The sequence below is a fragment of the Thamnophis sirtalis genome, unplaced genomic scaffold, assembly GCF_051295495.1.
Source record: "Thamnophis sirtalis isolate CommonGarterSnake01/CBP01778 unplaced genomic scaffold, rThaSir2_p1.2 scaffold_9, whole genome shotgun sequence".
In the NCBI taxonomy this organism is placed as follows: Eukaryota; Metazoa; Chordata; class Lepidosauria; order Squamata; family Natricidae; genus Thamnophis; species Thamnophis sirtalis.
The window spans coordinates 1,913,405-1,938,777 of NW_028261389.1; the positions used below are offsets into that span (position 1 = coordinate 1,913,405).

The following is a 25,373-nucleotide window of genomic DNA, read 5'->3' on the forward strand; positions in this document are numbered from 1 at the left end:
GATGAGTACTGAGGTACTACTGTCTATATAAAAAGTACCATATTTTTTGGACTATAAGATGCACCGGTGTATAAGACGCACCAAGGTTTCGAAGAGGTAAGTAAGAAAAAAAAAGTGTTTGTCTTCCCCAGCACCCAGGAGCCCTCTGCAGGCTTCAGCAGGGTTGGGGTAAGGCAAAAATGCCCCCCATTTTTCACCAAAAGGGGGGGCATTTTTCCCTTCCCCCAGCCCTGCTGAAACCTGCAGAATGCTCCTGTGGGATGGGGGAAGGCAAAAACGCCTCTGTTTTTGCAAAAAACAGCCCATTTTTTGCCCTTTTTTAAAAAATTGGGATCGGGGCTGGGACTTTGGGAGGCAAAAATGACTGTATTCGTTATATAAGACCCCCCCCCCCCAAATTTCCACACTCTTTCAGGGGGGAAAAGGTGTGTCTTATACTTCGAAAAATAGGAAAAGTGAGATGGAACTTTCCGGATGGCTGCTGTATTCTGGTGTCTTCAATCCCCCTGGCTGCCCCATCTCTTTCTCTTTCTCTCCCCCACAGGAACACCCTGAAGTTCAAGCAGCTCCTGGACCCACTGGTGGCCCCCAGGGAGGAGAAGCCCACGCAGAGAAAGGCAGGGGAGCTTCAGCCGAGGGGAGCCCCATGTCCTTCAGGATCCCCTGGAGACCGAGGGAAGAAGGAGGCTCTTCCTCACCGCTCCCGTATGGTTCCCAAAGAAGAATAAGGGGGAGGAGGCGGAGACGATGATATGGAGAAGGAGAAGGAGAACAAAAAAAGGAGGAGGAAGGAGGAGAGAAAAAGGAGGAAAATGAGGAGAGAAAAGAGGAGGAGGAGGAGATGATATGGAGAAGGAGAAGGAGAACAAGAAAAGGAGGAGGAAGGAGGAGAGAAAAAGGAGGAAAATGAGGAGAGAAAAGAGGAGGAGGAGGAGGAGGAGGAGGAAAGAGAAAAAAGGAGGAGGAGGAAGGAGGAGAAGAGAAAAAAGGAGGAGGAGGAGGAAAAGAAGAGAAAAAGGAGAAGAGAAAAAAGGAGGAGGAAGAAGGAGAGAAAAAGGAGGAGAGAAAAAGAATGGTGACTTTTCACAGCCGTCCAGTTTCATTCTCGAGTCTTAGGAATCGAAGGGGAATCTCAGCTGAGGTTCAAATCATCTACAACCTCTTGAGAAGCCTTCAGCTCCATGATTTGATCCATGATGTACCAGGCAATGTTTCCAATATGTTGCTGTGTGTTGCTCTTATTTCACAGAATTGTACGATGTATGCAGTTGGAAATTATCTTTACCCATTAAAACCAGGGGTGTCCAAACTTGGGAACTTTTAAGATTTGTGGACTTCAACTCCCAGAATTCCCTAGGGCTGGGGAATTCTGGGAGTTGAAGTCCATAAGTCTTAAAAAGCTCCCAAGTTTGGACACCCCTGCATTAAACCCATGTTTTTCAACCTTGGCAACTTTTAAGATGTGTGGGCTTCAATTCCCAGGATTCCTTGGCTCAAAACCAGCGGTTCACCAATTGGTCCGTGAGAAGAGTTTGTTGGTCCACAGAAAAATTATTTGCATTTCTTAGCCAAGGTGGCACAGTGGTTAAAATGCAGCACTGCAGGCTACTTCAGCTGACTATAGTTCTACAGTTCGGCTGTTCAAATCTCACCGGCTCAGGGTTGACTCAGCCTTCCATCCTTCTGAGGTGGGTAAAATGAGGACCCGGATTGTTGTTGGGGGCGATATGCTGACTCTGTAAACCGCTTAGAGAGGCCTGAAAGGCCTATGAAGCGGTATATAAGTCTAACTGCTATTGCTATTGCTATTGCTATATTACACTAATTCAGGGGTCCTCAAACTACGGCCCCTGGGACGGATTAATGAACGCTGGTGTTGCTGCAGAGAGTCTCCCCCTTTGGGGTCTTTTTGTGTGGGTCGGAGGGGGGCAGAAATTCTGATGGGGGTCTGCTTCAGCCTCCTGGGGCTTTGCGTGAAGGCTGGAGGGAAGAGCCGCTGGTGGGGAAGAGCCGGAGGGCCTCGTTCCAGTGGGACTGCATCGCGGCCTGGAACTGGCTGAGCATCTCAGCCCGCTAAGCCTCCAGGTGCCGGCACCTGGCCTTGCCCTCCTGCAGATCTTCCCTCTGCTTGGAAAGCCTATGCTCCTAGTCCTCAGTAAGGTGCTTCTGCTGAGCCTCCTCCTTGGTCAGATCCAATTTGAACTGAGCTGTTTTGCCAACTCTTTCTCCTGGGGGCTGCTTAGCTCCAGCAACTGCTTCCTGTTGGGGCCCGAAGGAGCCCCGGGCGGGCAGGCTGGGAGGGGTGGCCTTCAACATGAGTGACATCAAGTTGGCCACACCCACCCAGTTACATGACCACCTAGCCACGCCCACCCAGCCGGCCATTAGGCGGATCCTATTAGTGGTCCGCAGGATCTAAAGTTATGAATTTAGTGGTCCGAAAAGGTTGGGGACCCCTGTTCAAAAGGACGAAGGAGCTGAAATGGCAGCCTTAATTATGGTTGCAATTCAAGGAGGGCTGTTAATGACCGAAATCACGTGATCAAAATCCGGAGGCTTAGCAACTGGCGTGTACTTCTGTCGGTTGGGGATAGCGTGATCTCCTTTTGCGGCCTTCTGACCAGGAAAGTCTATGGGGAAGCCAGATCACATAACAAGCGCATGAATCACAACATCTGTGATTCACTTAACAATGGTGGAAGGCAAGAGCGTCACCTGGGGCAAAACCTGACAGTTGTCTCGCTTAGCGACAGAACTTTTGAGCTCAATTGTGGTCATAAGTCGAGGAGTACCTACAGCCCCCTAATAACTGGATATACTGCAGTTGCTCAAAAATGCAAAATGCCCATGGATTGAAACCCTGGAAGAGAGCTTGAATCCCATTGAATGACATCGGGCGGTCTACGCCTGGAGTCCCTAATAGGATGACACTACTTAGGAGCCACAATTTCCGTCGCTAAGGAAGATGGTTGCTAAGTGAGACACAGACCTCTCCAAGGTCACGGAGAGCGCTAAGCAAGGCCATGTTTTCCCCTGCCCAAACGTGCCTTGGACGGATGGTTCTAGGCCAGTGACGGGCAACCGAGGTGGCGCAGTGGTTAGGGTGCAGTACTGCAGGCTACTTCAGCTGACTGCAGTTCGGCGGTTCAAATCTCACCGGCTCAGGGTTGACTCAGCCTTCCATCCTTCCGAGGTGGGTGAAATGAGGACCCAGACTGTGGGGGCAATGTGCTGACTCTGTAAACCGCTTAGAGAGGGCTGAAAGCCCCATGAAGCGGTATATAAGTCTAACTGCTATTGCTATTGCTATTCTTCTTACGGCTTGCCCACACCAATTGAATCCTCCCCACTCACCTCCGTATGCACATCCAACCCCTCCCCAGTCTCTGGAGGATTCCCTGAAGCCTAGGGAGGGCGAAAACGCCCCCCCTCCGGCCCTCCGGAAGGGTGAAAACTCAGCTGGCATGCCAGCAAACATGGCTCCGTGTGCCACCTGTTGCGCTTGTGCCATGGTTCACCATCCCGGTTCTGGCCCATCCCGAAGCCACCTTAGATACCAGCCAAGGAAGGAGACGGGCACCAAAGTCGTCTTATAATCTTGGTTTTGTGTCATGGGCGCTCAGAGGGCGACATCCCGAGGATGCAGCAGGGAGAAGGCGCCGTTCTTTCGGAAGAAGCTGTCCGTGCGGGTCTTGGCTGTGGGGGCCATGTGGGAGGTGGCCATTTCCCCTGGAAGAGACAAGGTGGAGGTGGTGAGGAGAGGGGAATCAGAGGAGGGAGCTGTGTGGCCCCGTTAAGAGCCGAGGTGGCGCAGTGGTTAGGGTGCAGTACTGTAGGCCACTTCAGCTGACTGTTATCTGCAGTTCAGCGGTTCAAATCTCACCGGCTCAGGGTTGCCTTCCATCCTTCCGAGGTGGGTGAAATGAGGACCCAGACTGTGGGGGCGATATGCTGACTCTGTAAACCGCTTAGAGAGGGCTGAAAGCCCTATGAAGCGGTATATAAGTCTCACTGCTATTGCTATTGCTATTATGGTGAAAGTCCTTCCCCTAAGCGGCCTTGAGTGACCCTAGGTGGACAGGGCTAGGAGACGACCCAAGGAGTGGCCCATAGAATCGCAGTGTTGGAAGGGACCTTAGAGGTCTTCTAGTCCAACCCCCCTTCTCAAGGCAGGAGTCCTCACAGCCTCCTAGATTTCTTTTCTGGAAAACTATCAGTTTCCACCCATTGCTTCTTGTTCTGCCCTCAGGTGCCTTGGAGAATAGCTTGACTCCCTCTTCTTTATGGCAACCCCTGAGATATTGGAAGGCTGCTATCATGTCTCCCCTGGTCCTTCTTTTCATTAAACTAGAAACTGGTTCCAGTTCCTGCAACCATTCCTCGTATGTTTTAGTCCCCTAATCCTCTTTGTTGCTCTTCTCTGCACTCTTTCCAGAGTCTCCACATCTTTTTTATATTGTGTTGACCAGAACTGGATGTTAATATTTCAAGGTGTGGTATAGAGAGAGAAATGTGGTGCAGCTGCTTTGAAACTCCTCGGATTTGGTACTCGACACATTTTGATGTGAACATTTTGCCCCAGTACTCGTCATTTGTTTGGTACTCAGTGCACAAGCGAGGACTCGTCGGTGTCAGCTGCCTCACCTCAATATCTCAACATCTTTCGTAGATCGTGGCCATCAAAACTGGATGCAAATGTTCCAAGTGAGCTAAGTTATAAAGACACTTTATAAGTCTCCTTATAAAGTGGGATTAGCCCTTCACGTGATCTTGATTCTCTCCCTCTGTTGATGCAGCCTAGAACTGTGTTGGCTTTTTTGGCAGCTGCTGCTCACGGCTGGCTCATATTTAAATGATTGTCCACTAGGACTCCAAGATCCCTTTCACAGTTACTCCTGTTGAGCAAGGTACCACCTATACTGGACCTGGGCATTTGGTTTTTCCTGCCTAAATAATCTTATTTTCCTTCACCCCTGACCCTGCGCTGTGTTGCTTCCAGACGGATCCTCTGTCTGTCCACTTACACGCATCCCCGTGCCCCCTGCCCCTTCCGTCCTCCCTGCCCAACCACTCACCCATCTGCCAGCCGTAGGTGAAGTTGGTGGTGATGGGGAAAGTGTATTTCTCCTCCGGCGGGACGAGGAGGCGCAGCTTCAAGTAGCGGTAACGCCCCTCGTCCTCGTGGGAGATGCCCTGGTAGAGAAGGTTGCGCAGTTCGCGGGGAGCCGGCTTCATCTCCATCTCCAGGAGGGATTGGTCCAATCCGGTCAAGTCGCGTTGACGAGCCAGTGGCTGGATCGGCTTGGGCGGGGGAGGAGGGAGGGGCGGAGGGGGAGAGCTGGGTTTGACCGGGAGCGGGGGGCGGATGGAGGGCAGGCGGAGGGTGGTGTCCTCCGCTTTCTTGCGGTGTTCGCGCAGTTTATCCTGCTTGGCTTTGACCAAGGCCCCGTACTTCTGGTGCCAGCCGAAGCGGAGCATGATCTCCTTCTCATACTCTTCCTTCCAGAAGTTCTGCTGAAGGGTGTCCATGTTGAGTGGACGCGCCATGGCTCAGGGGGACAAGAGGGTGGGCCTGCCCGGCTACCCAAGAGACTTATCTGACCGGGACCCCAGATGCCAGCTTCCCTTCCTAAACCCTCTTCTCCTCGCGGCATAGAGACAAACCCACCACTTGGTCTTCCTTTCAGCTGTTAAGGGTGGAGATGGATGCTCTGCTGGGTCTCCAGGGGTGGCCATCAAATTTGGGGAGCTGCTACATCACAGCTGCTGTCACAGCCTCTTGTGAGGTCATGTTTTCCCCCTCCCCTTCCTCCATGAGTGAGACAAAAGATGAAGCCCCCCCCCCCCCCATGTGCGAACCTCAACCAGGAGGGGCCAAAATCTGGAATAATGTAGGGATTCCTGCTTGAGCAGGTCTTTGGATTAGAAGATCTCCAGGCTCCCCCCACCCCAAACCTCTTATTCTATGTTCTAAGCCAGGAGTCTCCGAGAATTGTGGATTTCAACTCCCGGAATTCCTCAGCCAGGAATCTCCAAACTTGTCAACCTTAAGAGTGGGAAAGTGCACCTGTGATCAAACGACATATTGTATGTGAAGATGGGTTTCCCCTCCCCTTTTTTCCCCATCTTCTCCCTTTCCCATTGTTGTCTGTGTAAAAAAAAAAAAAAAGAGTGGGAAAGAGAGAAAGTGAGAGACAGATGGAGAGAGAGATAAAGTGACAGAGAAAGTAAGAAAGAGACAGAGAAAGAGGGAGGAGGGAGAAGGAGAGAAAGTGAGGGAGAAAGAGAGAGAAAGAGGGGGAGAAAAAGTCAGAGAAGGGAGAAAGAGAAAGTGAGAGAAAGAAAGGGGGAGAGAAGAGAAAGGGGGGAGAGAGAAAGAGAAAGAAAGTGAGAAAGAGACAGAAAGGAGGAGGAGAGAGGGTGAGAGAAAGAGAGGGAGAAAGAGAAAGGGGGAGAAAAAGAAAGAAAGAAAGAAAAAGAAAAAGTGAGAAAGAGAAAGACAGATAAAAAGGGGGAGAAAGAGGGAGAAAGAAAGAGACAAAGAGAGAAAGAGAAAAGACATCTAAATGAAAACTATAATTCTCGCCTACTTTCTTAGCATTAGGAGAGAAAAAGAAAGAGAAAAAGAAAGGAGGAGAAAGAAAAAGTGAGAAAGAGAAAGTCAGATAAAAAGTGGGAGAAAAAGAGAGGGAGAAAGAAAGAGACAAGGAGAGAAAGAGAAAAGACATCTAAATGAAAACTATAATTCTCATGCCTACTTTCTTAGCATTAGGAGGGAAAAGAAAGAAAAGAAAAGAAAGAAAGAAAGAAAGACAGACAGACAGACTTCACCAAGATCCCTCTCTCAATGACCCAGGTAGCTTATGAATTCAACTGATCAAGGAAACAGCCACAATGCTTTTCAGCCTGAGCCGATTCTTCATTTAAGACCACCGTGAACCAGACACAAACCACGATCCATCGTCCCAATGGAAGAACCGCATCAATTCGGTCATTTCTGCACAAGAGGCTGGTTTGCATGCAGCACCCAGGAAGTGAGTCACGAGCGCATGCAAGGACCGGCACCCTCAACTTCCCATCTGTGGGACAGATTGGCAGGGAAAGAGTGACTCCACTCCGGCCTGGCTGAAAATAGAGTCAGAAACACAAATGCAAAGGGGAGGGCGGGGGGAGGAGAGAGAACCATTGTATGTCTGAATCGCTTCCCACTTCGCCCAAGTTGAGCACTCAAAGACCGAAATTAAACAGAAATCATCTTTATTAATTCCTTCCTTCCAGTGGGGTTTTGGTTTAGCAGACAAGCTTCCAAGACACCAGAAATTGCAACTATTAGATAATCACTTTGTAGGCAAGGGAGCGGTGAGAAGGGGATCAGACTTTCCCAGTTGGGAGGGCCTGGATCCCAAATATCCCCCACCAGATGGACTGTGGAAAGCCACCAAGCCAGGGTTTCTCAACTTGGCCACTTTAAGACACATGGACTTCAACTCTCAGAATTCCCCAGGCTGGGGAATTCTGGGAGTTGAAGTCCACGCGTCTTAAAGTGGTGAGGATGAGAAAACACCTTTAAAGTGGTGAGGATGGTGGAAATTCAACCGTGGCCCCTTGAAGACATATGGACTTCCAACTCCCAGAATCCCCCAGCCAGCCATGCTTAGAACTATGCAGCCTGGGGAATTCTGGGAGTCGAAGTCTGCACTCATCATCGAGCAGCCAAGGTTGGGAAACCCGGCGCTAGGCAGAAGACGACTCAAAACGGCTCATTGGAGGAGAACTTCCTTCTAGCGAACCGAAGCCCAAGGAGCCACCTGGAATAATGTAGGGATTCCTGCTTGAGCAGAGCGTTGGATCAGAAGATCCCAGAATTCCCTTTTGAAGGAAGGCAGAAATTAGGAAGATTTTTCATCTAGGTTGCAGTATCTCAGAGAGGGAGATGTTCGGGTATTGCACTGTAGGAGAAAGACAAACCAGCTTCTCACTGGCATCCAGCCAGGATATCCCACCTTAACGTCACACCCATTTTTTGGGATTCCATCCTCAAGGGAAGGGTTCAAACAGCAGGAAGGAGGAAAACGGGGAGAAGCAGCAGAGGACTTGGGCCAAAGTATCTCTAGATGGGTGGTGAGGACCACAATTGGTCACGAAGAACAAGGATCAAAGCAGGGACATGGAAAGGCAACCAGGCCAGTTCTGGCCCCAGAGAAAATGGGGAGCCCAGCCTGGGTCTTGTGGAGAGGATGGGGGGTCTTCTCCCAAGAGTCCCAGGTGAAGGGGAAGTGGGGCACCAAGGCACCAGCGTTGAAGCCCACATGTCTTAAAGTGGCTGAGAAACACTGACTTGGATGGTGGAACTTCTCTCTCAACCTTGGCCACTTGAAGACCTGTGGACTCCAACTCCCAGAATCCCCCTGCCAGCTACGCTTAGAACCATGGTTCTTCTGGGTTCCTGACTCCCATGAGGTCAACAAGATGGGGGTGAAGCGCTCAAAAAGACCAAAGAAGAAGCCTCCAACGAAGACGCATTCCTCCGCGCGACAAGGAGCAGAAGGTGGAGGACCACAAGGGAACCCAAGGGGAGGAACGGCTCAAGTAGGGTGGACCATCGTGAAGCAGAAGCGGGCCTGGGGAGGGAGGGTGGGTGGGGTCTCTCCTGGCCCGCCTATCGCAAGTCCTCGGCGGTGAACATGCCCCTGGCGCGGCGTAGGATGGAGTCTTTGGAGGCGTCGTAAGGGTGCTCCTTGGAGGGGATCTCCAGCACGGCGGGCAGGGACTTGTTGTGTGCGTCAATGACGTGGCGAATCATCTCCGCGATGAACTGGTTGATGAGGACGATGCCGATGTCCTCGCGGGCCAGGAAGCTCCTGCGGGCAGAGGAGAGGAGGGGGTCACCAGGGCTCAGCTCTTGGGGGCTCCTCCTGCTGCTACTGGGACTCCTTTTACTACTGGTTGGGGCTACTCCTTGGGGCTCCTCCTGCTACTACTGGGTCTCCCTCTACTATTGCAACTACTACTGGGGCTTCTCCACCAGCTCCTTGGGGCTCCCCCTGCTACTACTGGGACTCCTTTTACTACTGGTTGGGGCTACTCCTTGGGGCTCCTCCTGCTACTACTGGGGCTCCCTTTACTAATGGGGCTCTGTCTACTACTGGGGCTACTCCTTGGGGCTCCTCCTGCTACTACTGGGTCTCCCTCTACTATTGCAACTACTACTGGGGCTTCTACACTAGCTCCTTGGGGCTCCCCCTGCTACTACTGGGACTCCTTTTACTAATGGGGCTACTACTGGGGCTCCGTCTACTACTGGGGCTACTCCTTGGGGCTCCTCCTGCTACTACTGGGTTTCCCTCTACTATTGCAACTACTACTGGAACTTCTCCACCAGCTCCTTGGGGCTCCCCCTGCTACTACTGGGACTCCTTTTACTACCGGGACTACTCTTGGGGCCCCGTCAGCTCCTTGGGGCTGCGCTTGCTACTACTGCGAGTGGAGGACTCCCTGTACAGATTATAGAAATAAAAAGTAATTTAGAAGATTAAAACGAACCAAAGGCAGACTTTCTCTACGGGAAGAAGACACCATAAAACTTACTCCGGGAAGCAACTTCCGAGAACAAGAGTTTCTGGCGGAAGAAATTCCCACCCTCTAAATTCCGTGTTTCTCGATCCTCGGCCACTTTTAAGATGGGCGGACTTCAGCTCCCAGGATTCCTCAGCCAGTTGGGGAATGCTGGGAGTTGTGCTGGCTGGGGAATGCTGGGAGTTGTAGTCCGCCGGTTCTTAAAGTGGCAGAGCTCGAGAAACAACTGGTTTGATTTGATTTCTGAATATAAATGCATGGCCCACCGAGTTCATCTAAAGCAGTGGTCTCCAACCTTGGTAACTTTAAGACCTGTGGACTTCAAGTCCCAGAGTTCCTCAGCCAGCTTTGCTGGCTGAGGAACTCTGGGACTTGAAGTCCACAGGTCTTAAAGTTACCAAGGTTGGAGACCACTGATCTAAAGAGCCAATGAGGAATTTCCCCCAAAGGGCGGAAACACGGACACTGGAGCAGAGATCGAATCCCGCCTCCTTTGGAGTCTTCTCCTTCCCTCGAGGTCACAAATGACAGAGGGCAGATCCTTCCCAAGTAAACCAAGACCGGCAGAAAGCAGCCGAAGCCGGACTTTGCAAAGTTGGATTGTTTGTGGTCAAAACATTGGCCCAACTCAACGCCTTCTCACTTTTGCAAGAGGCCAAATACAGGATCTTGTCGGCCAGTTCGAACCGGGATCAGTTTAGAAACCCAACGAAATGTATAGAATCCCACTGAGCTAAAAGCAGCCCCAAAGCATTTCAAAGTGCAGAATAAGGAGAGTGGGAAGGGACCTTGGAGGTCATCTAGCCCAACCCCCTGCTCAATCAGGAGAGACCCTGTACTATTTCAGAGAGGTTCAGCCTCAACCCATCCTTTCTTCCCAATTCCTTCCTCCTAATTGAGTCCCTTCTCTTTCCCCCATTAAAATTACATTTAATGGGGGTTTATTAATTATCTTCCCCCCCCCGGCCTGGAATGGTTTAGCCTTTCTTTGCGACACCCCCGCAGAAAAAGCTGGTGGTCTCTTCCGCCCTGGCCGCTTTACATTGGCATGGTTTCATCCAAGCTTCCCCCCCATGACAGGCAATGGTCCCTTCCCAAATGCAGCGCCGCCCGTTTTCCAAGAGCAATGGTCCTTCCCTTGCCGTTTCCCAGGCAACCGCCGCCCGGCTCTTCCCTCTCCCTGGCCACCCTCCCTCCTTACCGAAAGGCTTCCTCGATCTCAGCCAACGCCGTTTCTTTCTCCACTACTAGGAAGTTCGGGCGCCGGTGCTTGTCCAGCTCGCCCACGCCGCCCAGCAGAAACCCGGTCACCGTGTCCTCGTCGCCCAGCACGGCGATCAGCTTCCCCCGGCCGGCCATGATCGCGCCAAGGACGGAGGAACAGCGAGCAAAACCAGCTGTCTCGCTGCGCAGGCGCCGTAGCAGGCTTATAACGCGCCGAGATGCGCAGGCGCAGTGTTCCAAGGAACGCGTTCCTGCCTCGGCGCATGCGCAAGCCTTCTATGTAATCATCGGAAAACATAGAGATAGGAAATGAAGAGTGATGGGGGGGGGTGTTGGGCAACAATTCCTTGCGTCGTGGAAAAGATACCTACGAAGCCATCGGAATTATAGAGATAGGAAATGAAGACATGTGTGGATGTGGATATACGGGTTTCGCGTATGCCTCCCCCCCCCCCCCCCCGTTGATTATCTTGCAAGCATTGGAACAATCGGGGAGAAGGAGAAGAAAAAGGAGGAGGAGATTGGACAGCCATTTGTCTGAAATTGTATAGGGTTTCCAGCCTGAGCAAGGGGGTTGGACTAGATGACCTCCAAGATCCCTTCCACCTTCAGCATTAAAATGGGTGGATTTCAGATCACAGAATTCCTCAGCCAGCATGCTTTTAGCTCAGGGCACCCCCCCCCCCAAACTTGGCAACTTTTAAGACTTGTGGACTTCAACTCCCAGAATTCCCCAGCCAGCTCTGCTGATAGTCTCTGAGCTTGGTGATTTCCTTGCAGACGTTTCATGACCCAACTAGGTCACATCATCAGTGCTGCAAGGGAGGGGGGTTTGCAGGGAGGAGGAGGAAGAGGATTGTGGGGTCCTTGATGCTCTCTCTGAGCTTGGTGATTTTCTTGCAGACGTTTCATGACCCAACTAGGGAACATCATCAGGGCTAAATACCAACCCACCCCTAACGATTGGAAAAAGAGCCTGGGGGGGGAGGGAATTAAAGGAGGGCTTTACCCCACCCACCCCCCACCCCAAAAAAACAACCCCAACAGTAAAGGAAAAAAACCACAATGCTGATTTTTTTAAAAGCAAGTAAACTTTATTGCTGAGGGACAGGCCGGTTGGGTGCGAGGTTGATGCTGGGATTTAGCCACAGCTCCTCGTGGTGATGCCATTGCATTTGACCCGCACTCGTCCTTATTTTTTTTCTCTTCGCGCCCTCCACTCAACATCCCTTGGTTCCACCTTGATGGGGGGGGGGGGGAAGGGCACGCGTGGGGGGTGCCCCCTCGGCCCTCCCCCTCAAATCCAGCAGGAGTTTGGGAGCCACTCCTGGATTCCGCTTCCTCCATCGCTTCTTACAACGTCACCAAAGTCACTTTCCCTAAGTAAAGGTCATCTAGATTGACCCCCCCCCCCACGCAGGGCAGGCTGAGGACTACCCCCCTCCCCCCGTTTTTTTGCGGTTGTGGTTTTCTGGGTAAATCCAAATTAATGCCAGGCAGGAAGAAACTTCCCGGGCAGTAAAAGGTACCCATGTGTCACTTGCAAGCATCCTCCGTCCCTACGACGACTTCCCTTCCTCTCCCCCTTCCCAGACCGGCCTCGCTGGGCCCCCTGCACCCTCCCCAGCTCAAAGGGCATCCCCCTCCCACCCCCGCCACCCCCCTCCCGGTCCCCGATCCGCCTGGAGAAACCCCAAAAGGCCAAAAGTCCAACTCAACGAGGCCGACGAATGTCCGAGAGTTGCGTTTTCTCCCTCGCTCCCCCCGTTGGTCACTGCTGGGCAGGTGGAAGATGCCAGTTCTGGGCAGGGGAGGGTGGTGTGGGGCCAAGGGGGGGCGGGTGGGGCTCCGTCCCCCTCCTAGGGCACGCTGACTTGGTAGGGGCTGCCGGGCACGCCCTCGTCCCCCCACTTGACGATGAGGATGTAGTCCCCCTTCTCTTTGACGGTGTAGGTGACGCTGTACACCCGGTTTCCCATGTGCTTGACGTAGACCTCGTCGCAGGGGGTCTTGGGCCCATGGACGCCCACCATCAGCATGTTGGTGCCTGCGCGGAAGGACAGAACGGCAGAATCACAAGCGGCCCCTCAGAGGTCTTCTAACAGAGCATAATCTTTTGCTGACCATCCACTTTTCTCTCTATGGGCAACATTCGATCCATGAAGGAGGAGAAGATGAGTTATGTCATGTTTTTTATTAGAACAAGAAATCAATAGTGGAATTCTGAAAGAGAAAAACGCCCCCTCAATTACTGCATATAATCAAACCTTCACTAATACTTTAACATCCTGAGTATTTGCTCAGCATTATTCCAATACACATACGTATCATGTGACTCAATTATCATGTGCAACACACTATGCTAACTTTACACCACTCTGCCAAAACCTAACCTTCATTAAAATTTGACTATTTTCAAAATGTTTTCTACGAAAATAGCTTGCTCAAGGATTTCCTTGGTGTTCATAAGCTTTAACTTAAAATTCCAAAACTGCTTTGGACATGAGCTTCCAGGAGTTAAGGAAATGCATCTCTTTGCTTTGCTATGTCAGACACCAGCAACTCTTATCCAATCAGTTGCTTAAATAACAGGCCACCAGAATTTCACTGTAGTGGCAACATCCATGAAATTTAGTTTTGGGAAAGCACAAATTCAACCTGCTTCTTATTGAAGCATCTTTGTCACCTCTGTGCTGTGTTAGAAATATTCTGCAGACCTAGAACACAAAATAAACATTTTTTTACAAACAATAGCAGTAACATCTACTTCCATTGGGAAAGGACAGAATTGTACTAAGTGACCAGCCATTTGTACTACATTAAAATTTACCTTCTTTATTTTTAGCAGGGGCACCAAGTGTCATACCAGTATCTCTGCCTTTTTCTTGACCGCTTAATTTAAACAGAACTTCTAATGAGCTCTCACTATCACTGCAGCTGGAATAATGAGCAACATATTGCTTAAGGCTAAAAATATTTTACTCAATATTGACACATTTTAATAAAGCACAATTAATCTCAACACAGAACAATATTAAATAAAAAGCAATAACTTAGTTGTTTGCATGCTACTTTAACAGCCTGCTAATATGTTATCTAATCTTAATCCATGTTATGCTTTTTATTTTCATATAGGATAGTTTTGTTTCTTGGTTATGTGACAATGAAAAGACAAATGTTTCGGCTTACATAGAATCACCACTAATCAGAGCATAATCTTTTGCTGACCATCCATTTTTATCTGTGTGGGCAACATCTGATCCATAAAGGAGGAGAAGATGAGTTATGTCACTTTTTTTATTAGAGCAAGAAATCAATAGTGGAATTCTGAAAGAGAAAAACGCCCCCTCAATTACTGCATATAATCAAACCTTCACTAATACTTTAACATCCTGAGTATTTGCTCAGCATTATTCCCTCTTGCAAAAAGACAGGGGAGCTTTCACATTAAACAAAGCTGCAATTATTTATTTAACGTATGGCATCTCATACATGAACTATATACGAACATTTCACCTAGATTAGTAAACACAATAAAATATAAATGTTAAACAGATCTATGTTTAAATACCAATATCTAAGCCATCTAACCATTGAAGCACAGCATCATTCATATTAAAATAAGAATAATCATCAGATACTGGACGAGTATATGCTTTCAGCTTACATTAAGTTATGACTGATTTACTATCTGACATGGGACCCTGCAGTCACACAGAGTGGAGGATAATATGTCCCATTTATACAGAGTCTTGATAGATGCCGTGTGAGGCGCATCTATCAAGACTCTGTCTATCAAGAATCCTGTTCAGGATTTCCCATTGTAGTCATGATAGTTCAAAGCCTGGCACTTTTCTTGTGGAGTCATTTAGATGACTTCCTATGTCTGCACATTCCAGGATCCATTTGGCTTTCCACTAGGAATTGATTTAAAGTTGTTGGGCAGATGTGGGCCAGTGGGGGGCTTCCTGGATTTGTATCTTCTGGTTAAGGAAGGAGGAAGGTCAGCATGCAGTGGTAGGAGTGAGTTGCTCTTAATTTTTCTGTATTCCCTCATTTATGCGTCTTGCCTTCATAAAGTTGGCAGTGTTATATTCCTCAGAACAGGAAGCCAGAAATTTGGAGTGGTTTTAAAACATCCACTTATGATCCTCACGGTGTCATTCAGGGGTGGGTTCCAGATCCTACGACATCCACATGGACATGCGCAGTGCACGCACAGCGTACACATGCGTCACCGCCCCCGCAACGCTCCAGCTGCTCAGCAAAGCGTTGCCATGCACGTAAGCACCAAAGACTTAAAAGACAGGTAAGGAGCTTGGGCAGGCGAGCGGGCCCTCCAGAGCACCATACCGGAATGGGATCTGGGGCTCCGGGCAGGCTCCAGTACACCCGTACGAGGGCATACCGCCTGCAACCCACCACTGGTGTCGTTGAATCTGGCATCTATCTTATTAGTATGTCAGCTGTTAAGAATTGGATTGAATTGATTGCATTTATATGCCGCCCTTTTCCCCAAAGGGGACTCAGCCATACAGGGGCACAGTATTCTGCTCTAGAGTAAACCAACTCTAGTGCTGCTAGATTGCTAGATTGAGGGTGACAGTTGAAGCTCCCCACTTTGTTCCCCATAGTTTCTGCAGTATGTTGTTCCTACTATTGATTTTTGCTATCATATTCTCTAGGTTTATCGGGTAGGAGAGAATCCAATTCAATGTTACTCAAGGTACTTTGGATGGGGATCATAGGGGAGAAGGTTGTTATTTAAGTAGACCCCAAAGGTCTAGTTTTGTTTATAACAAAAATAAATAAATAAGCTTAAGTATAAACGCTGCCCTTTTTTTAAATATACTGAAAACAAATTAAAAATGGCATTGAACAGAAACATCAGTATTTTCTTTAAATGTAAACTATTTTAAGAAACCTATATTTTTTCTTTATTTTCAAGGTTTTATCTTTTGATCCCAAAGGCAGTTTATAATACAACTGGAAACAAAAATTTCATATAAGACTTCAGTGTAATGTTAACAATAGCACCAAGCCATTGATAAATAATTTTTATATTGAGAAAATATTATTCCAGCTGACTAATTATCCGTTATATTCAGGGGCATGAATACTTAAAAACAATCCTAAAATCCTGGAAGGGTATTAACTACATGACCCAAACTGTACCTTCCCAATTTATCTGTGGCATACACAGATGCGTTTCGTTGAAGAAGAAACTCTACCATTTCTTGATTATTTTCAGCCACAGCAACAATTAACGGTGTGCAAGCATCCTGTAATTTAAAAAAGGACTACATATATGCATAGCTTCTGTTTCACATTTATCAAATGCAATGTTCTGTACCCAAGGCAGACAAAAAAGATAAAGAAGTTTTATTTCTTTCAGACTGCTTCTAGATGGGTTTCAGTGTGAGTTAAACATCTCTGAAATAATATTTTCTGTATTTCTACTGGTACTTGGCTTTAAAGTTTCAGATAATTTCAAACATTTGTGCCATATTAAAGATTTGACTATTATATGCAAATATTCTATTGGAAAAAGTAGAGCTGCATGCAGTTTTCTTGGCGATGTTTTTTGGAAATGGTTGCTATTTGCTTCTTACTAAGGCTGGGAGAGTTAATGACTAGTCCAAAACCACCCAGATAGATGGAGGAACTAGAACTCAATCTCTCAGCTTCTAGCCTGATGCCTTTAACCACTACATCTAATGAGTCCTTTATTTTGTACTATTTACTCCCATTGGATACTGTCACAATTCTACCAAAAAGCAAGGACATCTTGTTTGCAGAGGGATAAGGGGCAGTTTGTGTCTGTTACCCAAATTGATGGAAAAGAAGAAAAAGTTCCTCCTACTTTTTTTTAACAATAGGAAGGGGTAGTTTATGTGACATTTGACCCTGAGATTATGATTAAGTATGCCCAAAACAAACCCTATGTGAAAGCTAGCAGAAGCTTATTTAAAGGTAAATTACAAATTAGTCAACTTGTTCAAGCACAATAAGAAATGAAGCGTTTCAAGTTACACTTTATTATGCAATAGATACTTATTATTACACATTAGTCTCTCAGTAAATAATGCAGTATTTTTTTCTGTAAATGATGTTAATTTTTTTTTTAAATCAGAATATGTATTAGCTTATACAAAATCAAAAACTACTTAATAAGTAAACTACTGGGATTTTACTTTATTTTTTGCTTCAATGTCAGCTTTCTTTTGAAGCAGATATTTTGCTAGAATTACATTAGAATTAGAGGCAGCAAAGTGGAGGGCAGTGTTATTGTTTATGTCCTTCAGATTAGGATCTGCTCCATGGTCAAGCAGATAAATTGCACAGAATTCTTGCTGACATTCCACCGCCTAAATATTTAAGAAGATGTTAGGTCTACAACAATTCATAAATCTAGGCAATACTGTCTATAATTTAAACAAAATAAAGCTACAGGTTTTTCTTGGTCCCTTTTGATTATAAGCAAGACTAACAATTTATGATACTGATAGTTTTGATTAAAACAGAAATGATAGAAATTTGGCTTTATATTACTAGTAAATTTGCACTATTTTAAATGCATACCTCCATTAATGGAGATCTCTTCTCTTCATCACAGCTATCTAGTTGGCATTTGTTGTCCACCAAGAAAGTAACAATATCTGTATATCCATTAGCACAGGCAAAATGCAAAGGTGTTCTAAAAGAAATGATATTATAAAAGAAACCATAGTCAGTCAGTCAGTAACTAACAGTAGAATACACCTTTCTTTTTCTTAAGAACATTTTGATTTTGCATCTTTGAACTGTATTTCAAAACTAGTGTACAGCATATGATGAACTGGAATATCCCCATGTACTCAATATACTCTGGTAAAGCTCTACCATATATAAATTGCAGTTAATTAGTTCTTCCTAGCTGAAAAAACAAATTATACTTTGCAAGAAAGAATAAAGCCTAAAATACAGCAGAAGTGAATATTATTTGCTTGATTTCAAATACAAATCTTTTGATACAATTCAATTGAAATTAACAACTGATGACATTTAAAGAAAAACAGACCTGGTCTGTTGCTCAGTGGTCCAAAGTCCTCTTTTCTGATGAGAGCAACTTTTGCATCTCCTTTGGAAACCGAGGACCCAGAGTAGGGGGGAAGAATGGAGAGGCACACACTGGAAGAACAATACAAATAAATTGTAAATGCAATAAATAAACAACACAACAAATAAATTGTAAATGCAATTGAACAATACAAATAAATTGTAAATGCAATAAATAAACAACACAACAAATAAATTGTAAATGCAATTGAACAATACAAATAAATTGTAAATGCAATAAATAAACAACACAACAAATAAATTGTAAATGCACTTGAACAATACAAATAAATTGTAAATGCAATCAATAAACAGATTTTTTTAAAATGCAAACAAATAGCACGCAACTGGACAACACAAAAAGGCAAATGGATAACACACAAATAGTTGGTTGTTGCAAAGAACTGGGGGGGAAGGAGTATTGTATACCCAGCAACAGCCTGTGCTGTGCCCTGATTGGCTGGACACGGCACAGGCTGTGATTGGAGGTTCTAATGACAGTTGGTGACAGTTGTAACGGATTTCTGAATCTCTTGTCATCTGCTAATAAAAACCTCCTGAGCCTCTGATCCCATGGCTCCTGCCTCTTCCCCCCACAAACATTTATAACAATTGTTCTATGTACAAACCTTCTTTTATTGATTGCATGTAATTGTTTTATTGATTGCATGTAATATCCTAATCTTCTGAGATGGTGGATTTGGGGTTTTCATGAGCTGTAAGCCATAATCATCACAATGATGACAAATCACGGCTTGAACTATCTTGCATTGCATGTAATGAGTCTAATCTCATATATTAGTTTCACCTTTTCAGTTGCATTACTGAAATAAATGGAACTTTTGCACCATATTCTAATTTTTCGAGTTTCCCCTGTATATTTGCCATGCTTTTAAGAAATTTACTCGTTAGTGCATCTATTTATTAAATTATGTCCATAGAACCTAGTATGGTCAAATCCCTTTTTTGCTTCCATTCTTTCTGAAACAGATAAAACATTTTAGCCCTTTCCTCCATGGTGAACTGCTTCAACTCAGCAACCTTTGACTATATTTTCCCAAACAAAGAGGCAGTTTCAAGACTTCCAAGTCTTTTCTGTTTGGAATAAAAAAGGGGGGTTCAACATGACAATCCCATGACTCGGGATGATCTGATTGAGGAGGTTTCATCGTTTTTCTCTGAACATTTTGCCCATCAGGATCCAGACTCCTGGATACATCTCCATGCATGTTTCCCTTGCAGTCAAAAGGAATCAAACAATGCCTCATATCTAATAGACTGGTCATCAACTCTCTTCTTTGAATACTTTTTGATGCCTTGGACAAAATATTAAAACTGACTAAATTTTGGGGGACACGTAAAACCTGGACATTGGGGACTAGATTGGAGTAGAAAGTCTCTCTAACTACCCCTTCCTATTGTTAAAAAAAGGAGGAGGGACTTTTTCTTCTTTTCCATCAATTTGGGTAACAGACACAAACTGCCCCTTATCCCTCTGCAAACAAGATGCACTTGCTTTTTGGTAGAATTGTGACAGTATCCAATGGGAGTAAACAGTACAAAACAAAGGACTCCTTAGATGTAGTGGTTAAAGGCATCAGGCTAGAAGCTGAGAGATTGAGTTCTAGTTCCTCCATCTATCTGGGTGGTTTTGGACTAGTCATTAACTCTCCCAGCCTTAGTAAGAAGCAAACAGCAACCATTTCCAAAAAACATCGGACTAGGTTGGAGTCGAAAGTCTCTCTACAGGGAACATCATCAGTGCTGGAAGGGAGGGGGGTTTGCAGAGAGGGTCCTTGATGCTCTCTCTGAGCTTGGGGATTTTCTTGCAGACGTTTCATGACCCAACTAGGGAACATCATCAGGGCCAAATACCAACCCACCCCTAACGATTGGAAAAAGAGCCTGGGGGGGGGAGGGAATTGAGGGAGGGCTTTACCCCCCACCCCCCAAAAAACACCACAATGCTGATTTTTTAAAAGCAAGTAAACTTTATTGCTGAGGGACAGGCCGGTTGGGTGAGAGGTTGCTGGTGGGATTTAGCCACAGCTCCTCGTGGTGATGCCATCCCAGCCTCAGTGAACCTCAAAACACTTTACTTTAAAGAAAAGAAAAGAGTGAGAGAGAGAGAGAGAGAGAGAGAAAGCCCCCTCCCCTGCCCACTGGGGCCCAGATCCGTGTTCCCCTTTTCCCCACATTTTTAATATATATCTATATTTTCTCCTTCCTCCTTTTCTTAAAAAACAGAAACAGAAACCTCCTGAGCTTTAGCCCCTTCACAGGGAAACAACTCAACCAGTTGAAACCAAAAAGCTGCGGGCAGAAGATTTGGGGGGGCGGGAGACTTTGGATCTGGTTCTGATGTTTTTTTTCTTCTAAATCTCATGCTGGGTTTCTATATCTTCTTTTTAAAAATTCAACCAAGTTTAGGCTTCTTAATTCAACTAAGTCTCGTCTTTTCTGCATGCCACATTATCTGGTGTGTTTAAGCCGGGTAAACCAAAGTCAGTTCAAAGCTGGTTTATTGCGTTTTTTTTCTACCTGAGTTTTCTGAAGAATTTAGATTTCTTTGGACCAGAAAAAGCTTAGCATTTTTACGATAACGCTGTTTTTCAGTTAATCCTGCAAATGCCACTCCATGGGGAAAGAAGTTGCAGAATAATTAAAAGCAGAATTTGAAAGCAATTTACATTAAAGTGTGGGAAGTTATCATCCAGCCCTCTCCCAGAAAAATGAAATATCCTAGGAAATATTGAAAAGGCAGAATATTTCTCTGGATGTGAAAAGAAACATGTTTCAAAAGACAGAATAGTTGCCTATAGCTTTCTGCCCATCCCCAGCTAATGGGCCATTAAGATGGCCAGGCTAGCCCACTTTACATAATAAAGACTTCACCAGGAGCTACAGAAAGGCATGATAATATACTCACAAGGCATCTGAGAACTCATCACAGCCTAGAGAGTAGCCCCCTGCATGGCACCATGGGAGTCTGACAACCAGTCAGAATACATTTCTTACACAGGAACAGGAAACAGAGAGGTGGGACTGAACAGGGTATAAAAAGCCTAGCAAGCCCCTCCCTCCGCCCTTCTCTTCTTCTCCATCAACATTGAAGCATGTCATCCCCTTTTCTGCACAGGGCTCAAGCCATGTGGCCCCGTCCACCAATAAACCATCTTTCCAAGCAGCCTCCGTGTCTCCAGTGTCTCCTTCCCCACTTGGAGCTGAACCCAGAAGGACATTTCTTCCAACAAAAGTTCTGGAAGTTAACTACATTGAAAGAGTTCTTTGCTGGGATGCAGTCCACCTATTTAATTTATGAGAAAGGGGATGGTTCAGTTCTGCTTCAATTGAAAAACTTGGATGAGAAAAGGGCATGAGATAAAGGCGCGGTTAAAGCAGAACAAAATAGCAACACAGGCTTCTAATACTTTCCTGAAGCACAAACTTTTGCAAAACTTCTCAAAGATGAAAAGGGGGGGTTGCTTTGATAAAATTTACTAAAGGGTTTGTGTGGGTTTTTCAAGAGAACTACATCATGCTTCAACTTAAATGGCTGCCTTGCTGCTTTTAAGGGCTTTTCAACATTTAAATTAAGTTCCCTGAGAGATACACACACAAACACAAAGGGATTGTCTTTAATTCCCTAGGCCAGTTTCTATTGCCTCGGGTTCATTTTGCCAAAATACCCTCCTTAGTTTCCTTGTTTGGTTCCTACAGACATACTAATTCCATCCCCCCCTTCATTTCTTCCTGTTTAAATTCATTCAATGAAAACGTGGGCAGAAAAGGAGAGGCTTTTCCAAACAATTCTACAGTGATGGCAGGCTTTTCGTTGATACAAAGTGGGACACTACCTATGTTAACAAAAGGGAATAAGCCTTTGAGTTGAAATATGACATTTCTTAGGTTTTTACACCACCTTTATATTATATAGAGCAGCAAACCTACTTAATACTCCTTACTCATGTTTTCCACACAATGATAGATGTCCATTAAAAAAATCTTTCAAGCAACTTTTGGGCCGGGTCATTTTCCCCACTTGGAACTAAAACTAGAAGGACTTTTCTTCCAACAAGAGTAGAGCTACAGGTTTTCCTTGGTCCCTTTTGATTATAAGCAAGACTAACAATTTATTATACTGATAGTTTTGATTAAAACAGAAATGATAGAAATTTGGCTTTATATTACTAGTGAATTTGCACTATTTTAAATGCATGCCTCCATTAATGGAGATCTCTTCTCTTCATCACAGCTATCTAGTTGGCATTTGTGGTCCACCAAGAAAGTAACAATATCTGTATATCCATTAGCACAGGCAAAATGCAAAGGTGTTCTAAAAGAAATGATATTATAAAAGAAACCATAGTCAGTCAGTCAGTAACTAACAGTAGAATACACCTTTCTTTTTCTTAAGAACATTTTGATTTTGCATCTTTGAACTGTATTTCAAAACTAGTGTACAGCATATGATGAACTGGAATATCCCCATGTACTCAATATACTCTGGAAAAGCTCTACCATATATAAATTGCAGTGAATTAGTTCTTCCTAGCTGAAAAAATAAATTATACTTTGCAAGAAAGAATAAAGCCTAAAATACAGCAGAAGTGAATATTATTTGCTTGATTTCAAATGCAAATCTTTTGATGCCATTCAATTGAAATTAACAACTGATGACATTTAAAGAAAAACAGACCTGGTCTGTTGCTCAGTGGTCCAAAGTCCTCTTTTCTGATGAGAGCAACTTTTGCATCTCATTTGGAAACCAAGGACCCAGAGTAGGGGGGAAGAATGGAGAGGCACACACTGGAAGAACAATACAAATAAATTGTAAATGCAATAAATAAACAACACAACAAATAAATTGTAAATGCAATTGAACAATACAAATAAATTGTAAATGCAATAAATAAACAACACAACAAATACACAACAAATAAATTGTAAATGCAATTGATATAAATTGTAAATGCAATAAATAAACAACACAACAAATAAATTGTAAATGCAATTGAACAATACAAATAAATTGTAAATGCAATCAAACAGATTTTTAAAAATGCAAACAAATAGCACGCAACTGGACAACACAAAAAGGCAAATGGATAACACACAAATAGTTGGTTGTTGCAAAGAACTGGGGGGGAAGGAGTATTGTATACCCAGCAACAGCCAGTGCTGTGCCCTGATTGGCTGGACACAGCACAGGCTGTGATTGGAGGTTCTAATGACAGTTGGTGACAGTTGTAACGGATTTCTGAATCTCTTGTCATCTGCTAATAAAAACCTCCTGAGCCTCTGATCCCATGGCTCCTGCCTCTTCCCCCCACAAACATTTATAACAATTGTTCTATGTACAAACCTTCTTTTATTGATTGCATGTAATTGTTTTATTGATTGCATGTAATATCCTAATCTTCTGAGATGGTGGATTTGGGGTTTTCATGAGCTGTAAGCCATAATCATCACAATGATGACAAATCACGGCTTGAACTATCTTGCATTGCATGTAATGAGTCTAATCTCATATATTAGTTTCACCTTTTCAGTTGCATTACTGAAATAAATGGAACTTTTGCACCATATTCTAATTTTTCGAGTTTCCCCTGTATATTGCCATGCTTTAAGAAATTTACTCGTTAGTGCATCGATTTATTAAATTATGTCCATAGAACCTAGTATGGTCAAATCCCTTTTTTGCTTCCATTCTTTCTGAAACGGATAAAACATTTTAGCCCTTTCCTCCATGGTGAACTGCTTCAACTCAGCAACCTTTGACTATATTTTCCCAAACAAAGAGGCAGTTTCAAGACTTCCAAGTCTTTTCTGTTTGGAATAAAAAAGGGGGGTTCAACATGACAATCCCATGACTCGGGATGATCTGATTGAGGAGGTTTCATCGTTTTTCTCTGAACATTTTGCCTCTCAGGATCCAGACTCCTGGATACATCTCCATGCATGTTTCCCTTGCAGTCAAAAGGAATCAAACAATGCCTCATATCTAATAGACTGGTCATCAACTGCCTTCTTTGAATACTTTTTGATGCCTTGGACAAAATATTAAAACTGACTAAATTTTGGGGGACACGTAAAACCTGGACATTGGGGACTAGATTGGAGTAGAAAGTCTCTCTAACTACCCCTTCCTATTGTTAAAAAAAGGAGGAGGAACTTTTTCTTCTTTTCCATCAATTTGGGTAACAGACACAAACTGCCCATTATCCCTCTGCAAACAAGATGTACTTGCTTTTTGGTAGAATTGTGACAGTATCCAATGGGAGTAAATAGTACCAAATAAAGGACTCCTTAGATGTAGTGGTTAAAGGCATCAGGCTAGAAGCTGAGAGATTGAGTTCTGGTTCCTCCATCTATCTGGGTGGTTTTGGACTAGTCATTAACTCTCCCAGCCTTAGTAAGAAGCAAACAGCAACCATTTCCAAAAAACATCGGACTAGGTTGGCGTCGAAAGTCTCTCTACAGGGAACATCATCAGTGCTGGAAGGGAGGGGGGTTTGCAGAGAGGGTCCTTGATGCTCTCTGAGCTTGGTGATTTTCTTGCAGACGTTTCATGACCCAACTAGGGAACATCATCAGGGCCAAATACCAACCCACCCCTAACGATTGGAAAAAGAGCCTGGGGGGGGGAGGGAATTGAAGGAGGGCTTTACCCCCCACCCCCAAAAAACACCACAATGCTGATTTTTTAAAAGCAAGTAAACTTTATTGCTGAGGGACAGGCCGGTTGGGTGAGAGGTTGATGCTGGGATTTAGCCACAGCTCCTCGTGGTGATGCCATCCCAGCCTCAGTGAACACACAACCTCAAAACACTTTACTTTAAAAAAAAGAAAAGAGAGAGAGAGAGAGAGAAAGCCCCCTCCCCTGTCCACTGGGGCCCAGGTCCGTGTTCCCCTTTTCCCCACATTTTTAATATATATATATATCTATTTTCTCCTTCCTCCTTTTCTTAAAAAACAGAAACAGAAACCTCCTGAGCTTTAGCCCCTTCACAGGGAAACAACTCAAACCAGTTGAAACCAAAAAGCTGCGGGCAGAAGATTTGGGGGGGCGGGAGACTTTGGATCTGGTTCTGATGTTTTTTTTCTTCTAAATCTCATGCTGGGTTTCTATATCTTCTTTTTTAAAATTCAACCAAGTTTAGGCTTCTTAATTCAACTAAGTCTCGTCTTTTCTGCATGCCACATTATCTGGTGTGTTTAAGCCGGGTAAACCAAAGTCAGTTCAAAGCTGGTTTATTGCGTTTTTTTTCTACCTGAGTTTTCTGAAGAATTTAGATTTCTTTGGACCAGAAAAAGCTTAGCATTTTTAATGTGTAAATGAAGCACTTGTTTCATCACAAATATTTAGGAATAATTAGCGGGCTTTCAAAAATTAAGCTAACGGCTCATTTTCGAATTGCCCTCCTCATTTAGGCACTTAATACGTAATATTTTCCTGGGCTCTCTTGACTTTA

At 45.1% G+C, this 25,373-nt stretch overlaps 2 protein-coding genes across 2 annotated transcripts; both read right to left on the minus strand.

Annotated features, from left to right (window-relative positions):
- Positions 1-3,619: 3,619 nt before the first annotated feature.
- Positions 3,620-5,776, minus strand: SPMIP1 (sperm microtubule inner protein 1). The gene is made up of 2 exons (XM_087722631.1): positions 5,076-5,776; positions 3,620-3,729 (listed from the first exon to the last, which is right to left on the minus strand). The coding sequence occupies exons 1-2, from the start codon at positions 5,545-5,547 to the stop codon at positions 3,620-3,622; spliced, it is 582 nt and encodes a 193-aa protein (XP_087578757.1). The 5' UTR covers positions 5,548-5,776.
- A 1,464-nt stretch (positions 5,777-7,240) lies between these two features.
- On the minus strand, positions 7,241-11,007 carry ATP6V1F (ATPase H+ transporting V1 subunit F). Its single transcript, XM_087722638.1, has 2 exons — positions 10,778-11,007; positions 7,241-8,861 (listed from the first exon to the last, which is right to left on the minus strand). The coding sequence occupies exons 1-2, from the start codon at positions 10,933-10,935 to the stop codon at positions 8,660-8,662; spliced, it is 360 nt and encodes a 119-aa protein (XP_087578764.1). The 5' UTR covers positions 10,936-11,007; the 3' UTR covers positions 7,241-8,659.
- Positions 11,008-25,373: the final 14,366 nt, after the last annotated feature.